The sequence below is a fragment of the Nicotiana tabacum genome, chromosome 24 (assembly GCF_000715075.1).
Source record: "Nicotiana tabacum cultivar K326 chromosome 24, ASM71507v2, whole genome shotgun sequence".
Classification (NCBI taxonomy): domain Eukaryota; kingdom Viridiplantae; phylum Streptophyta; class Magnoliopsida; order Solanales; family Solanaceae; genus Nicotiana; species Nicotiana tabacum.
Genome location: NC_134103.1, coordinates 92,804,704 through 92,823,043, shown reverse-complemented (window position 1 = coordinate 92,823,043; position 18,340 = coordinate 92,804,704). Strand labels below are relative to the sequence as shown.

General features: G+C 37.8%; 1 protein-coding gene across 1 annotated transcript; it reads right to left on the bottom strand.

The window, feature by feature from the left end:
- Positions 1 to 12,824: 12,824 nt before the first annotated feature.
- Positions 12,825 to 14,222, bottom strand: LOC107785951 (uncharacterized). The gene has a single exon (XM_016607377.2). It carries the CDS (start codon positions 14,220 to 14,222, stop codon positions 12,825 to 12,827), a length of 1,398 nt encoding a protein of 465 aa, XP_016462863.2.
- Between the last annotated feature and the right edge of the window lie 4,118 nt (positions 14,223 to 18,340).

The following is an 18,340-nucleotide window of genomic DNA, read 5'->3' as shown; positions in this document are numbered from 1 at the left end:
CAAGGACGGCAAATTACCAAGGACCCTTCTCACATGATTTTTGTCGCTAGGCGCGAGATTTTTCCACCAATCAAGTAGCAGAGGTGGGATGTTTTGGACCATGCCGAACCTGGGGACTTCGTGCTTCATTTTCTGCAAACAAATAGAGTTAGCCCTTTCCCCCTCTAGATTCGACTATTTACACTCTAATGATCAACATATTGGCCTATTTTCTCCAAGTAATGCACATAATGTGACGGTGTCCATTGGGATTATGGAAATCCCATCGGACTTTGGACAAGGCTTATTTTAGCGGGCTATCATGTTAGCAACGTTCTTACCCGTACTAGGTTTAACATGATGCATGTATATTTAATATTGGAGTGAGGTTTGTAGAATGGCCTAGACTGGTACTCCCAAGTGGACAACTTGAGAGGGAAAGGCACGGGACCGTCGACTGCACCGCTGATCGACTAGTCTACCGCAAATAAGCCTTTCTGATTTAAAAGGGTAATTTTGGAAAAGCGCAGACACTCATCAAGTGCCGCTATATTGATAATTGGCACGAGCAGAGTATGATGTGGATCATGCTTTATGTAGAGATAATAACACATTTCCAAGTATTTGCATGATAAATATGTAAAAAGCAGTAAATACAGTATTAAGGTAAAACATGAAAAACATAAAAGAAAGACAGAGAAGAAGTTAGTCCGTGGAATATATGCGAGAATATAATAAAGCAAACAAGGGAGTAGGTACAGGAGAGGCATGGTATAGCTAATGAAGAGCAGTTAGAGAAACTAAAGGTGAATAGGTAAAAGGGATGTGCATGTTATAACAAAATTTAAGCGAATAAAGGTGGAGAAGGGAAGGGATATGCATGTTATAACGGGTTTAAACAAGTAAAGGTGAACGAGAAAGAGATGTGCATGTAATAGCAAAATTTAACAAATAAAGATGGAAAGGGAATGCGCATTTTATAACAAAGAAAACTAATTCACATAAGCTAAGTTCATTATGGTAAGAGCCTAAGTTTCCCCAGCAGAGTCGTCATGCTGTCGCGCCCCATTTTCTTGCGAAAGCGGGCCTCGACGTGTGACAACTCTTTTGGATGGAAGATAGGGTGTTAAAAGAATAGTCGCCACCTAACGGTTTTTAAGGTGCGTTAGGGAACCTATTTGCAAGTAACTCTATTTGACTAGTCAACGCCACCAAAGACCGGGTAAGGGCTCAAATTACCTCAAAAAAAAGTTGTTAGGCACTCTTCGAGGTCCACAACTGTGGGTCCTGGCCGAACTTAAAACTATGTGGATTATAATTAGACGAGATGATCAAATATACAAAGAGAATAAAAGGTCAAAGGGTTTCATTATAACACAATGAGAATTGGTACAAATCTTAAGGACTACAAGGATACAATTATAACGGTCTATATTAGGTGACTAAGTGTATAAAGGAGGGGGGGGGGTTCCTAAGTGTTTTAGCCTAAAGGATCATCCCCGTGCAACATAAATAATACTTTGCAACCTTGAGGTAGGGAATTACTCATATTATCCAGCGGGCACAGACTATCATCTCCTGCTACCAGATTACTATGTTTAAGTTTTTTACCTAAAGCACTCTAATTCAATTCTAAGTCGTGCCCTATGCATGCACTACCCATCCCATACCTATGGTCCAGGAGGTATTGGACCTTTATTTTGGTGGTTCTAGACCTTACTTAGGTTGCTCAAAAATGTCAAAACTAGGCGATATATAAAACACATAGTACTTCATGTAAAGGCAGTTAAGGGCTCAAGTTAGCCTCCACACTTAGACAATAAATGCATGCAAAGTTGAGAACACAGAACAACTAATCAAGAAGGTCAACAAGACTTGGAAGCAGGTTCAACACTTAGCAAAAATAACACATTGGCAGAAACGTATTGAAAGAGTTAGGGGAGAAACAAGTTTTCAAGATTAACAAGATTATCATACAAAGGTGCATAATACCAAACAAGTTTAAGTAGGGAACTAACTTAAACGGTTTAAAGCTTAAAGGTCTAAATTATGTTAAGTATCCATCCCAGTATCAACAGAAAGGCATGTTAACTCACATCATGAAACCAAACAGTATCAAACATGGTAGGGAAACACAAATTATGATAACTACCCTAAAGTCTCAAGTAATCACTGAAGGGATATGGAATCAAGTGAGCCAAAGACATTTGAGGGACATATTAACAGGGGAGCAAGTCATAGTTAATAGTGAAGGTCTTAACACAGGTTATAACACATTACATATGTGATGCATTCATTACAGGGATTCAGAACAAAGCAGGGAAGCATATTCAAGCCCAACAACAAATGTGAATATTCAGGCACCAATACATTAGCTAAACTAACTTAAGAGGGACCAAATTATCCAAATTAGGCATAAACAAATAACATATCTTAGAACTGGCTGCTTTAGGTAAAAATAAATACTAAAGAGGTTCAAAACAAGTATAAAACTAACAAGGTTACACACAGAAGTATCCCAGAACCCATTAGCTAAACGAACTTAAGAGAGTCCAAATTATTCAAATAAGGCATAAACATATCTTAGAACTGGCAGCATTAGGTAAACTCAAGTGTTAGGAAAGTTCAGATTACAAAACAGGTTCAAATGCTAACATATTAAGTCATGAAGTTCAGAGGCATGAATATGCAGGGCATAAACACAAAAGAATGAAATCGTAAAGCCAAGAGACTTATCAGTTAAACAAACAACAAGAAATAACAAATTCCACAATATTCTGAATATCAACAAAGTGCAAGAACCCAGAATCTTAGTGCGCCGAAGTTCCCAAGAGCTTCAAATGAACCCGGGGCAGTGCTCGCACCAACAAAGGTTGAAGAATCAAATTCTGGTGGCCTTGGCTTTCAGCCGGCCAAGAATCAAAGTATAGAACAGAGAATGAAAGAACAATAGAGTAATATCCTCAATTTTAGTGGATTTTACGATTAAAAGGGTCCACCTCTAAAGGGAATGGGGAGGGGTTTATATAGTGGTTAAATATTAACACATACAATAAGAAAATAGAGTAAATTAAACACAAAATAAGAAAAATATGGCATGCATAATCAATTAGAATCAGTTCTAGGGCAAATTCAGGAAACTCTAGTTTAGATGAGGAACAAAAATGGCAAAAATCTAAATGAATCGAAGCCAAGGGGTCTGATAGTTAGTGTATTAGGTCAGAAACATGAAGATGATATAGAATCAGAATCAAATGAACACAATGACTCAGCTTTCATAAATAATCAAGTAACCAGTACTTGTAGCGTTCAAAAGATGGTAAGTAACTCTACGTATGCAAGAAAGGAAAGGAATCATGGATGATTTCCATGTAACATCGGATTGGGGCTGAGATTTGAGTGAGGAAGGCTAGGGTTTAGGTTTGAGAGATGAGAGCGTGTGAGGATACAAAGGCAGCGGGGTGGGTATTTGTCTCTAGGGTTTGGGGTATTGGGGAAATAAGGAAAGGGTAGGTTAATTATGGGTCATTGATCATTTAAGATAAACGGTCAAGATCTAACGGGGAAGCGGGGCGGGTTATTAAGCGGGTCGCGACTGGGTTAGTTACAAGGGTCGCCTGGTTTGGGCTTGGGGTCTATTGGGCTAAGGTGCTGGGCCATTTTGGTCTGAAAATTGGTTTAAATCTGGGCTACTATTTAAATATGCAAAATTTATTAAAAATAATTTATAAAAATTATTAATAAATAAATAAAAATATTATTTATGCATTAAAATGATTAAAAGTAATGATTTAGCGTTATAAAAATATAAAATTCTATTTTTGACACAAATAACATAAATAAAAAACAATTATGGATGAGTATAGGCTATTACTGCAAAATTGTGTAAATAGCTTAAAAATGCTAATGTAATTACAGAAAATGAAGTAGAAATATTTGAAACGTGTATTATAGGTGCAAATAATAATTTTAGGCAACTAAGGCATCACAAAATAATTTGAAAAAGTAATTAATAATTATAATGTAAGTACAGGAAAATCAATTTAAAAGCTCTAAAAATTATGAAAAATTATAAAAAATGCTCGTATAGATTTGTAAGCTAAATAATGATGCAAAATGATATTTTGAAGGTATATATACTATTTGAGAAAAAATGAGGGCCAAAATTGGGTATCAACAAGTCTTACGAGTCATGAGCGAGTCTAGTAGAGTCTTGCGGATCGGTACGGAGATGTCTGTACTTATCTTCGAGAGGCTACAAGGCTGTTAGGAGCACTTCCCTTCTGGAATCCTCATCGTAAGATTTGATTCCTTTGAGGCTTACGCCTTCATCTCCTTCCTATTCAATCTTATGCGACGTGAAGCGCTTGTTATAAATTGGGAATCGAGGAATTGTAATGGTACTACAGATGTGGTGCAGGATGTTTCTCCCTGCGTAATTGACAGTGCCATTCTCATCGCGTTGTGGAAGGTCGTTCTGTCATTTCAGCTCAGTATCAGTATTATCTAAGGTTTTGAGATTTGACATTAATTGTTATGATGATTCGTATGTTTCTATCGCATAGTATTTGTGTAATGGTAGGGCTCTTGCCTATGCATCGAGGCAGTGAATAGCTGGAAATGAGGTTTTACTCAGTGCATGATTCAGAGATTCACTATTTTATGTCCAACGGAGGAAAGGCAATCAGACTAAGAATGTTCAGGTTTGGGGTTGATAGAGTAACGAGACTTGGTATTTTTGAGCATAGTGGAATCTTCATCCATGATACGGTGTCGTTTTCCTTGCTGAATGTGTTAACTTTGCCGGTGTTATGGTTTTCTTCAATTCGCCTTTGGGGTAGCCGGGGAAGCGGCTGTCAGAGGTTGCATTGTGGTGTGTATCAGAATCGAATCGGTGATCCTAAAGTTGATGGCTCAAGGAAGATGATATTCGGGGAGGTTTAGAGTTGGTGGCGATCTGTTGGTTCAGGTGCTACAGAGATGAATTTTGATTTAAGGAAACAACTGGTCAGCGAAGGATGAGGAAGGACATGTAGGAGGTGTTTTGCGGTGTTTAAACTTCTAGAAGGCCAAGTGTAAGAAAACATAAGTCGGGTATTGCTTAAATGAGGAGAGTTTGACCAAAGTGGGAGAGTGGCAGAGTAACATATGGGTTCTGTGGTAGGATAGCTACATGCCTTGAGAAAACTTTAGGGTGATTTGGGGTTCATGGTGAACAGTGACTAAGTCTACGACATTAATTTTGAAATATTGGCCACTATACGGAGGAAGGTTGGATATGACGAAAAAGGGGATGGTTGGTATGAAGAAGGGATACAACATGACTTTGGATTGGAAGGTACTGTCACACCTTTAGATTTTGTCAATAAGGAAGAAGGAATCTTGGTGGGCTCCAGGTCTATGTGATTGTAGCTTCAAGCTAAGTGGGAGAGCCCCACCGCCTACGACTGGATTGCATGGCTGTTTACTTAGGAGGTTTCTGGTTATCGGCATATTGGTGGGTTATTATGGCTAAGGAAAGAGAACATCAGTGGTGATTTGAGCAAAGGATTTGAGGAATGTGTGCTATAATTGGCCTTATCAATACATGTTCAGGCTTTGGGAAGACTCAAGATTTATGCTTTGTGTAGATGTAATGTACAAGAGAGGTGATTCAGCCGGGTGCTTCTTTAAGAGGGCATTCATGTGCTAACAGAGCCTTGGAGTTGATTATATTCGGGACCAAGTCAGAGTGGGTGGCTCTTAACAACGGTCCTAGGGGATTCAAAGTTAAAGTGCAGAGTCTAAGGATTTGCTCCATAGTATAGCTAAGTATCGATCTGTTAAAGTGGAGTATGAAAGAGACTTGGAACGTTTTATGTCATCATTGGGTATGCGGTGCAGTATTGGAGGAAGGAAAGAAGTAGCTTCGGATTTGCGGAAGGTCTTGCAGAACGGGTGTACCCGTTGGCGATGCTATTGTGCGCCCAAGGAGGGTATGATGTGGTTCGTAGGTTTTGAGATATCATGGTCTTGTGAAAGAAGGTCACTCAGTATGGGTGCGGATTTGGGGTTGTTATGTTTTAAATGGAGCTATTATTATTCCTAAGGCAAGTCCAGGGTAATTAGAAGAAGTCGGATCAGTTAAAATGTTGAAAATATTATTCATTTGAAAATGTTGAAAATATTATTTATTTATTTTTCGGATGGAACGATGTAGTAAGAGGTCTACGGAAAAAATAAAGACTCTTGATACATTTTATATATACTAGTATTTATAAACGTGTGTTGCACGTTAATAATGACACATGATGGTTTAAATATTTATTTATATGAAGGAAGAAAAAAATTAATTAATAAGAGAAATTATATATATAATAATACAACAATCATCTAAATGTCAAAAAATATTATTACATTAGCATATTATATGAATTCAAAATGAAAGGACATCATCAGAACTTACAAAAATGATCAATTTAGTCATGTTAATTAGATAATTATGTATCGTGGGACAAAGGTATCTAATATGATGGTATCTTACCGAACACTTCTTTGTAGACGATATTTTTTGTGCATGTTTTCTTATAATGCTTTGGTTGTTCTTCCATAACCAGAACTCTTGTTGTCGATATTAATATTCCTCTTAAAAGTCCAACATATAGTTATTCGTGTAAGAAAATATATTATTGTAAATATAGTTCAATATTTAGGATGCTTGTCCTTGTGCTTTATTTATTATAATTACAAAACATAAACATATTAAAAATTATTTTTACACAAATTTAAAAGGATATTCTTTAGTTTTGGAAGGCGAAAGTTGATTTCGGGGATAAACACATACTTAGAAGCACATTGACCAGTATCATAATTTCTGCATGTATGACTTTATTGTCAAAAACTTCTATATACTAACTGTGTATTATTACATAAGCTATTCGGCGGATCTAAGTTTTTCAGTAGCATGACGGGCATATGTTTCTTCAAAATCAACCTATATGCAATAGAATATCAATTTTAACTTAGTCTATTATATATACGGTGACACTAACATACGTAAGAAATAATAAACTTAACAACAAATCTGGATGTGGTAGAAGGCCATTTGATATTAAAGTATTTAAGTATTCTTATTGGTAGTAATTGTTGGTATTAATCATCTTCTTTGAGTCAAAACTAAAAAATATTTTATTTTTACCATAAAACTTAGAAATCAACCTTTTATTTAGTTGATCAACATATTCATTTTTGCTAGCTAAGTTAGCTCTTTAATTTCTATAATTTAATTTGCAAAAATTGCGTTTTAATCTAATGATGAAAATATTTTTCTTATTAAATGCACTACTATTACCCTTGGGGTTGATAACCAAGTATTCTGGAAGAACCAAATTATTTTTTATTGGGTGCTCTTCTTCATTTTTGACTGGAAGAAATAAGTCACTGAATGTTGGATATGTTCTTACTTTTATATTTCTTGTCATTTGAATCTTTTTCATTTGAGGCCATAAGTATAATTTTGGCAAGCTAGCTTTTACAGTCTCTGCTTTCGTCGATTTTGGAACTACTGATAGTACATGAAAGAAATCATCTCCTAACTATTACTTTTCTACCAAACGGTTAATTGATATCCAATATTTCTCTAAAACTCTAGGCAATTGTGTCGATTCTTTGACGCTTAGTTATAAAGGATGAAAAGTGCATGTTTTGAGTGTGTTTGTGTGTTAATTCTTGTGTGAGTTGAGTTGCGGGAGTTCACACCACTTTTGAAGTGAAAATATGCTAATTACGTGCTTCTTATGTGTAGGAACAAACTTATGTGAAAAAGGATCAAATAGAAGAAAAATTGGTGAAAAAAGAGCTGAAGAGAAAAGTCCCAGACAACGAAGCGAGGTTCACTTCGCCAGACCGGGACTGGAGCAGAAGAAACCATAAAATTTTCGGACAGCGAAGCGAGGTTCACTTCGCCAGACCGGGACCGGAGCAGAAAAAATTAGATTTTCCAATCTGAAATAGGAGAAGGAAAATCCACCCCATATAAACCCTAGTCGCTATAAATACATCCTAAAACATAATTTTGAAGAGAGACACTACTTTGGAAGGAGAGAAGACTTTGGGGAAGCAAGAACATGCTAGGAGCAAGAAGGAGAAGGATTCAACTTCACGTTTTCCCTCTTTCTTCCTCCATTTCCATTATTGGTTATGAATTCTAGTATTGTAATTTTGCATACTATTATAAATAGCTAATTTGTTATCTAGGGTTTTGATAGAACCTTTTGGAGGATGAATTCTTGTTATGCTTTTATATAATCGAGCCGTTGAATTTCTCTACTTGTTCAACTACGCATTTGTTGATGTAGATTGAATGACCATTAATTAACTGTGCCTATTTAGTGTGTACTGTTCGAGAGAGAGTATGCATTAAGGTATTTGTTAAACAACATCACTCCTAACATATGTGACAGAAAAATACAGAGAGTTTAAAGGCGGGATTATAGATAACGAAACCTTGGTGCGATCGTAGTGAGCTGTGAATTAGTGCCAGCTAGTGTAGTTCGAGAGAATACATCTAATAAATTGTGGTAGTTGCTTGAGAGAGAATTACGACAACCAAAGTACTCACGATCGGTAGAGAATACTTAGGCAAAATTATAGGAGGCATAGCGGGGAGGATTCCGACAATTGGAAAATCATAACTCAAGACCTCCTTAATCTTGTCTCCAACCCTTATCCTTGTTAATTGATAGTTTTATTGCTTTTTAGATTTGTTAGTTAATTAGTTTAGAATAAAAAAATCACATTCTTTATAACTTAGAAATTGTTCGAGCTTGTCTACTTAGTGATATTAAACAGTTGTAACTAAGCCGTAGTTCTCTGTAGGATTCGACTTTGGACTCTTAGACCGGATTATATTTGCAACGACCGCTTATCCTTTTTAGGACTAGAGTTGGGCGTGATCAAATTTTGGCGCCGTTGCCGGGGAACTAACGGTGTAGTTATAGCTGTATATATTGCTAGGTTGCGAGTTTAAACTTTTATTTTGTTTTGTTTTTTGTATTTTTTTTATTAAGTTAATCCAGAATAAAACAACAAGTGTCTGGAGGTCTTACAAAATATAAGTGCGTAAAATATGACCGTACATGAAACCTATTATCAAAGTCTTGTGTGATACAATCCTTTGATAGTATAAAATGATCTAATAACCATAAATCTTGAATCAATCTAACTGACTTCAACTTGCAACATATCTTTGCCAACACTGCATTCGCTTCGTTTGAATCTAAGTAATTACACATGATGTCTTGGTCAACTGGGGTCGTCATGTGATGTCTATAACTGGTATCTACGCTTGAATATGACAGCATGTTTCCAAATTTTCACGAAATGCATCCTACAATACCTGTCCAATTCAAAGCAGGATGGGCGTTGTTGCGACTTTGTCGCAAAAACGCATGATCATACCTGTATAAAATTGTACCAAACCTGTTATATGTAGGTTCCTTATGTGTAATATATGCATCATATACATGGGAGCTCCTCCAAAAATCTCTGAAATTGCCCGCCCAAAGCTGTACAAAATCATGGTCAAACGTACCTAATATAGGCAATAGACAATCCTTGCGCATAGCACTGGCACTTGAGACTTGATGGGCTGTGTGTTTTGAATTTTGTGTGATCCTCAGTAAGTGGTAGATGTAGAGGGATATGCATTCCCTTATATATCTCTTCCCGTGTCCTCCATACTGAGTATGGCAATGAATCATGTAACATAGGCTTGTGCACTGCCTTGTCTTTGCATTTTTGATATAATAAACGGGCTGCCCTATGTAGTGATTACACCTATAGGGGTTTAGTATCAAAGATACTAATACCACCCTACTAGTTTTGGTTAAAACATAGAGCCACACCCCCTCCAAGTTACATGCAAGAATAAAAAACATGTTAGAGAAAAAAATCCTTCCTCCTCTCTTCCCTTAAGATTTGAGTTGGAAATGTCTTGTTTTCTCCTTCCCCTATCTTTTGCCTCATCCCTCCATAATACTTTCTCCTCCTCCTCTTCTTTATTATGATCTCCCCTTCACTTCCCATGTTAATTAGTTCCTTCATAAATTAGCGTTTGGCTTGGCAACTCTTACCCTCAAGAATGGTATTTGGAGTTTATCATTGTTTAGTATCTTCCTCCCTTGTGTGTCTAGTTACCCAAATGAGTTTACCTGTTGTATATGTTGCTGATCCAAGGTCAATTTTGCTAGATGATCAGCTAACTTATTTCCTTCCCTCAGTACATGAGTTAGCTGGAATACACCCCTAGACAATAAGGATTTGATTTAATCTACCTTGTTTGCTATGCTCCAAGGTGTTTCCCAAGTTTCATCCAGCACATTATTCATAAGCAATGAATCAGTTTCAATTATACATGCAGGGAATGGCATTTGAACAATGTACCTTAGGGCCTCCAGAATTGCCCGTGCCTCAGCTATATTGTTTGTTGCTTCTTTTACTACATTTGCTTGAGCATAGATGAGGTCCCCTATTCCATCCCTTATACAAAAACCATATGAAGCTCCTCTATTGTCTCCTCTACAAGCCCCATCCGTATTGCATTTTATCCAACCCATATGAGGTAATTGCCACATAACCTTTGTATATCTCAGTTTTGGAACATGGTTGGCTAAGTTCTCATGTAAGTCAGTCCAATTTGTTGTGACACCCTTGATGCCTGGTCTCCTTACCTTCAGTAGCATTTGTATGGAGTTTGAAATCTAATAAATCAGTCTATAAAAAGATACAGTTTTCCCATGCTTTCCAGAATTCATCCTTTTCCACATGTGCCAGACAATCAAGCTTGGCATTGCTTGATATACTGCCTTCAAACTTGTATTTCCTGCTTTGTTCCACCATTCATTTATCAATTGTACCAACTGCTTACCTTGTGTTTTGATCCCAACAGGTGTACCAAAATAATTCCACACAAACCTAGCAGCTGGTGATGTCAAGAAGACATGAGGTAATGTTTCTTCTTTAGGATGTCTACAACACCAACATCTTTAAGTTCTAATGTACCCCAGTCTTTGGAACCAATCATCTAAAGGTAGCTTTGCTTTCCATAATCTCCACATGAAGAAGCTAACTTTGTAAGGCAGTCCCTTCGCCCACATGAACTTATATAACTTTCTCTCATCTCTTCTCTTCCTTATGTAATGCCAAGCCGACTTCACTATAAATTGACCATTCGTTTCTAGCTTCCACCAGGGCTTATCCTTCATTGATTGGTGTGCAGGAGGTGCTATCTTTTCTAAGATATGTTCAGCTATCTCCTCAGGCAATAGCTCCCTCAACAACACTTCATTCCATGTCCCATTCTCCATTACCTCATCCACATATTTTATGGATTCATCACACCAATGACCTGTACCTGAAGTATGGTACAGAGCACCAAGTCCAGTCCAATTATCATACCAGAAATAGGAGCTTCCATTCTTCAATTGCCACCACACTTGATATTCCAACTCCTCTCTCATTTGTGTCATTTTCTTCCAAACCTGGGATCCATTTCTCCAAGGAACTAGCATCTCATTAATCTTCTTGCAGTACTTATTCCACAAAAATGTAGACCATAGTGTATCTTTTGTCCCGTAGGTCCACCACAGCTTAGCAAACAATGCCTTCGACAAATCATGTAATGATCTGAAACTAAGACCTCCTTCTCTTTTAGGCAGACACATATTGTCCCATGAAGCCCAATGTCTAGCCTTTTCATTGCCTGAGTTACTCCAATAGAACCTAGCAAACATCTTGTGTAACTGATTGATCACATGTACTGGTAGATTTATAGCTGATAAGAGATGAATTGGCATGCTCTCAAGTACATGTGAAATCAAAACTACCCTGCCACCTATTGATAATAATTTACCTTTCCATGATGATAGCCTCTCCTAAACTTTGAAGAGGATGCCTTTATATAACTCTTTCTTCCTCCTGCTGTATCATATAGGGCATCCCATATATGTGAATGAGAAGGCATTTCTTTGAAGTTCTGTGATCAAATGGACTGTGTTTGCCTCTTCTGCAGGCACTCCTTAATGCATAAAAAAAGAAGACTTTTCCTTATTGATCTTCTGACCTGAAGCAGCCCCATATTCCTCTAATACTTTCATGGTAAGATGCACTGCCCCATAATGAGAAGAACAAAAAATAATTGTGTCATCTGCATATGATAAATAGTTGATGTTTTGACTCCACTTTGGCATACCAAATCCTATGAAGTTAGGATTGTCAAACAAGGCATCCAAGGCCCTTCCAAGTACTTCAGCTGCTAGAATGAATAACGAAAGAGAAAGAAGATCTCCTTGCTTTACATCCCTTGATGATTTGAAGAAACCATTGGCTTGCCCATTCAAGAGAACAAAGTACCAATTGTTTGACACTAGCCTAAAGATCATGTCAGTGAACACCTCTCCAAACCCCATTTGCCTTAGGACCTTTGTCAAAACCAGCCATGAGACTCTATCATATGCCTTTGCCATGTCCAATTTGATAACAACATTGGATGGCTTCCCTCTCAATCTAATGTCAGTTATGATCTCTTGAGTTAATAAAATATTCTCCACAATGCTCCTTCCTTTGATAAAACCAGCCTGATTGGGAGATATTAAAGAAGGCAGTAGATCTACTAATCTCTCATGAACAACTCTGGATATGATTTTGTTTGAAAAATTACTCAAACTAATTGGCCTCATGTCTGAAAATGTAGATACAATCTTCTTCTTGGGCAGCAATAGTAGATTTGTGTGAGTGATGAATTTTGGAAGGTCAGCACTACAAAAGAAAGCCTTGACCATATTGAGTATATATCCACATATTATTTCCTAGCTAACTTGATAAAAATGGCCAGTGAATCCATCTGGACTACTGGCACTATCTCCATTTAATCCAAATATTGCTTCCTTGACTTCCTCCATTGTAGGTTCAGCCCACAACCTTTCATTTTGCTTTTCAGTGATCATCTTTGGAACATGCTGTATAATGTCAAAGTTTGTTGGAATTCTTTGTTCAGTAAACTGTGCTTGAAATAAATCAACTGCTTCCTTTTCCATTCCTTCTTGTGACTCTATCCAATTACCATTATCATCCAGTATTATATTGACCTGCAGTATTTTCCTTTTCCCTCTGACATGAGCATGAAAGAATTTTGAATTTCTATCTCCATCTTTAAACCACTGTATTCCTGCCTTTTGTCTCCAAAATTCCTCCTCAAGTTGATAGTATCTTGTAAGATCAGCCTCAACCTTGTGTAATTTAGCTCTATTTTGTGCTGTTGGATTCAGTTCAAACTCCGCCTCATGCACTTTAATGACATCCTCCAGTGATGCAATTTGCTCAAATATGTCTCCAAATGTCTCCTTACTCCACACTGCCAAAGTTGCCTTCACTTTCTTCAACTTGTTGTGAAATAGAATGAATGGATTTCCCATGTCTTCAGCCACCCAATTCTCCTTTACCATCTTTTGAAAGGTTTCATGCTTAGCCCAAAAATTAAGAAACTTGAATGGTTTCTTAATATGTACTGTATCATTGTTACAGGAAAACATGAGAGGGGCATGGTCAGAACCATACTTGATCAGGTGTTGAACCTCCAATGCTGGGAAAAGGTCAATTAACTGTTGATTTGCAAAGTATCTATCAAGCCTCTTAATTATGCAGTCAATATCAGATCTACCATTCCACCAAGTGTACAAAATCCCCTTGAAACCTAGGTCATATAATGCACATGTATCCACAAAATGAGAAAAGTCCTCTACTTCACTTAGATAAACATGTAGTCCTCTATATTTCTCCTCCTCTAATAAAATCACATTGAAATCTCCTCCAACAAGCCAAGGAGATTTCATATCTGAGGCTAAATGATACATTGAATTCCACAGTTCAATTCTTTCTGTGGCATCACATTTAGCATAGACTAATGTCACATATAATTCCTTGTTTAGATTTCTGTGAAACAACTTAAGTGTCATTTGTTGTTCCATGTTCATCACAATGTCAACATCTATATCTTCATCCACAAAAGCCCATATTTTGCCATTCATATTAGCATAAGCAGACTGAATCCCCAACTTCCTTCTATACTCCTCAAGCTTATTGATATCTTGCCAAGGTTCCATCAAACCTATCAAATAGAAGTTGTACTTTCTATGTAGGTTAATCAACCTATTGAAAGCTTTTTGTGTGTTAATCGACCTCGCATTCCAAACAAGAGCATTATCCATATGATTATTTGGAAGTAGAGATCACTGCCCTCTTTGGTTGCACCCTTTGAGGTACACTATCCTTGATGTCTTTCTTATGTTTCCTTGCAGGCTTTCCAGTTGACTTCTTCCTTTCCACACTTTTAGGTGATATATCCCTATCTCTTACTACTTATTGAAGATTTGCAACTGTTGAATCTTCCTCAATATCTTCACCTAATTCATCTTGATCTTCATTGTCATCACCTATCACTTGAAGAGCTAACAAGTTTGGTTCATGGTTTTTGGCAACCATTCCACGCTCCTTTTGACCCCTGTTGTTAATGAGTACTCCCTTTGCCAGTATGCCATTGGTGACACTAAATGTTTTCCCAGCTAACAGTCCCGGATCCTCAGTTATAGGTGCTGCAATTTGAATGGCATTATTGCTATGTCAAGTTTCAGAACTCCCTGTATTGACATACAACTCAACTTGATCATAAGCCCTATCTGTAGCTTCCTTTAATACCCCAGCATTTAACTCTTTTTTCCTCGCAGCCTCCTAAATTGCTTTGAATTGCAGTGTATACACATCTCCCAGATTTGAATTTCCAGGAATCACTGTAGCCAGCTGCCTAGATTTTACTGTTCCATTGAGTTCAGTAGTCTTTCTTTGAACTGTTTGTTGATTTGTCATTACTGTATCATTAGAAACATTAAAATCTACCTTGTCAACCTTTTCCTACTCCAAAATCTCCACCGGAATCACTCCAGACTGATCAACATTGTGGATAGTTTCTCTGGGAGTTCCTGTTCCAGTGGCTCTCTTCTTAGCTGAGGCTCCTCCAACTATTACAGTTGATGCTTCTTTCTCACTCATTGTCATATTTTCAAACTCCATGATCTCGGCTTCATCACTCCATAGCCTTCGATCAGAACTGACCTCGGTATTAATTTCATTCTCCTTTGAATCATCCAAAGTTTGCGATGGGCAAGAATGATTCAATGTAACATTCATCTCTCTCAGTTCCTCCTTACTTGTACCAAATCTCCTATGAACCCACTCAATTGTGAATTTCTTTTTTTCTGTCTCATCAATCTCAATCCCAACATCACTAGGACTAGGAATTTGCTTTGCCAGATTTTGAACTCCTATCTTTTTTGGAGTACCTTTCCTTGTGGAGGTAGAATTCACCTCTTTTGCCTCAACCTTCTCCTTGTTTAACACCTTTTCCACAGCTTCCTTCTTTATTTGTTTTTGAATTTCAATCTCACCTTCTTCTAACAATGCAAAACTATTACTAGTTTGCACTAGGGCATTAGCTTTTTCCTTCCTAACATCATCATATTTTGCATTTAACTCCTTGACTTTCATCTCTTTTAACTCTTGAGCGTTCGTAATATCTCCATTCACAGCCTCTTCAATTATATAACCCCTACTATCCCTTTGATATTTATTCTTCCTCCTTTGCATCCATTCATTCTTTGTAGCATTTGGCACTGGCTTGCCCAGAAGTTTTCCACTTGTTAGGACCTTCGTAGAAGCTGTAGTTGTTCCAACAACATCACTTTGCACAATAATATTCTTCTCCATACCTTGATCACCTTCTTCATTAAATTTTTGTGAAGCTCTGGATGAATCACCCAGCATTCACTTTCATTATGGCCCTGTTTCTTGCAGGTTTTACAATATTTAGGCATGTAGTTGTACTTGATCTTCACCCATTTATATTCCTCAGGACCAGTTTCATCCCCCTCTTCAATGATCTTAATCCTTTTAGGAAGTGTTGCTAACAAATTCACCTCTACTTTGACCTTTGCACAACTAGGTCTTGTGCCATTTTGAGTGGTGAAATCAATATAAAGAGGCCTACCAACTACACTAGCTAATGAAAGCATGAAGTCCTTACCAAAAAAATTGGGAGAAAGGTCTAGAAACGATATCCAAGCAATTGCAATGGGAGTTTCCTCATCAAGTTTCCACCATGGACTCCATTTAGTATCTGCCAAAAATCACCTTGTGCCTTCAAATAAAACGCCGGCTTGGATACCAAGTGAATGTAATCCTCCATTAATGACAGCTTGATCAAAACATGAGTATCCTAAATCAAACCTACTGAGCATGGGCCTTTTAATTTACATTGAATTGGGATAACCTTCCTTAACTCTTGTATTACTGGTTTTCCATAGGAAAACTTGCCCAGAACTGCAAGATGTAATCCTTGTTGCATTATTGATTGTTTAACTTCTATTTTTTTTCCATCGCACTATTTGTTCTCCATGTAAGTATTTAACTGGCTTCAGATTTATAGCGGCTACGTGCATGTGGGCATTTAATGTTTGAGGCTGTAAGATTTTTGCATAGTTAGGGATCAAAGTAGGGTTTGTAGGTGTTTGGGAAGGCTGCTTAAGGTTTGTGGACGACTGCACAACCTCGGAAGGAGGCTGGCCAGTGGCCTGAGCAGCCATGAACGGTGGGGTTTAGGCCTTCAACTTAGGGTTTTGCATGATAGAGAAGAGAGCATTTGGTTAAACTAGGGTTTACTGAACTTTTATTTTATTTTCTAGTATTTGATTTTTTTTAGTTTTACTTGTTGATTTGAGAAACATGGCATGGTGGAATTATGGGAGTTTTGATGTTGGTAATTCTACTATTGATCTTCCTTGTGTATATTGTGGAGGAAACCACTTGTCGCAAAATTGTTAAAATATTTCCGAGAGAGAGTTATGTGCACCAACTCAATCTTATGTGTGGAATGTGTGTGATAGGTGTGGTGGTCAAGATGGTCACTTTCATGGTTGTGCTTATATTTCTTATCCTCCCCCAACCTCTTACTATGATGGTTCTACTTTTTCTTGTGAGGTTAATAGGAACAAAGAACCCGGGGATGACGACCTGAAAGAGATCAAGGATATGCTAAGGTTCCTTGTGGAAAAACATGATGAGACAGAAGTGCGGATACAAAGGCAAGATGCAACTATTTGCAACTTGGAGGCTCAAGTGAGTCATCTAGTTGAAGATTTTGATGCTCAACATGTTAATATTATGGATAGTAGCCAGGAGCAGTGTGCAGAGATAAAAATTCAGATGCCAATGGAAGGGTCCAAAGTTGAACACTTGTAATGACCCAATCAGCCGTTTTGAGCTCTAGCACATCATTCGATGGTTTGAGGCCTTGAATATCTTCACTTCGGGTATTATGACTTGTACGTGTGGTCAAAATTGAAATTCGGGAAGTTCAACATTGATTTGGAGAGAAAATTCTAATTTCAGAAGCTTTAAGTTGGAGGAGTTGACTCAGGTTTGATTTTTTAGTAAACGACCTCAAAATTGGGATTTGAAGATTTCCACAGGTTTTTATGATGATTTTGGACTTGGACATATGTCCGGAGCAGGTCTTGGATGACCCGAGAGCATTTCAGTGCCTATTATGGAAGTTGGCATTTTGGAAGAATTACATAAATTTGAGTTGAAGTGCATTTCGATGATATCGACATCCGTTGGGATTCCGAGTCTGGGAATAGCTCCGTATAAAGATTCCGGTCTTAGGAGCGTGTCTGGAAGTGGATTTGGAGGTCCGTAGGTCATTTTGGGGTCATTTGGGCGAAAGTTGGAAATTTGGATAATTTTAAAAAGTTTGACCGGGAGTGGACTTTTTGATATCGGGGTTAGATTTTAATTCCGAAAGTTGGAGTAGGTCTGTAATGTCGAATGTGACTTGTGTGCAAAATTTGAGGTCAATCGGACGTGATTTGGTAGGTTTCGGCATCGAATATAGAAGTTTAAAGTTTTAAAGTTCTTTAAGCTTGAATTGGGGTGCCATTCATGATTTCGATGTTGTTTGATGTGATTTGAGGCCTCGAGCAGGTCTGTGTTATGTTATTGGACTATTTTGTGTGATTTGACGGGGGCCTCAGGTGAGTTTCAGATGCTTAACAGATCGATTTTTGGACTAAGGAAAATGCTAAGGCAACTGGTTTCTGGTGTAACCGCACCTGTGAGGTTTTGGCCGCAGGTGCGGCACCGAAGAAGCGTTCAGGAGGGTTGCAGAAGTGATTTTGGGTGGGCTTGGTAGTGCCCGCAGGTGCGAGACATCTTACGCATCTACGATGGCGCAAATGCGGCCTCTTGGAGCCCAGAAGCGGAGTAGAGCGCAGGA

Bases quoted from the DNA above. Each gene is read 5' to 3' on its own strand.
- LOC107785951 (XM_016607377.2), bottom strand. From the start codon at position 14,222: ATGGATAATGCTCTTGTTTGGAATGCGAGGTCGATTAACACACAAAAA.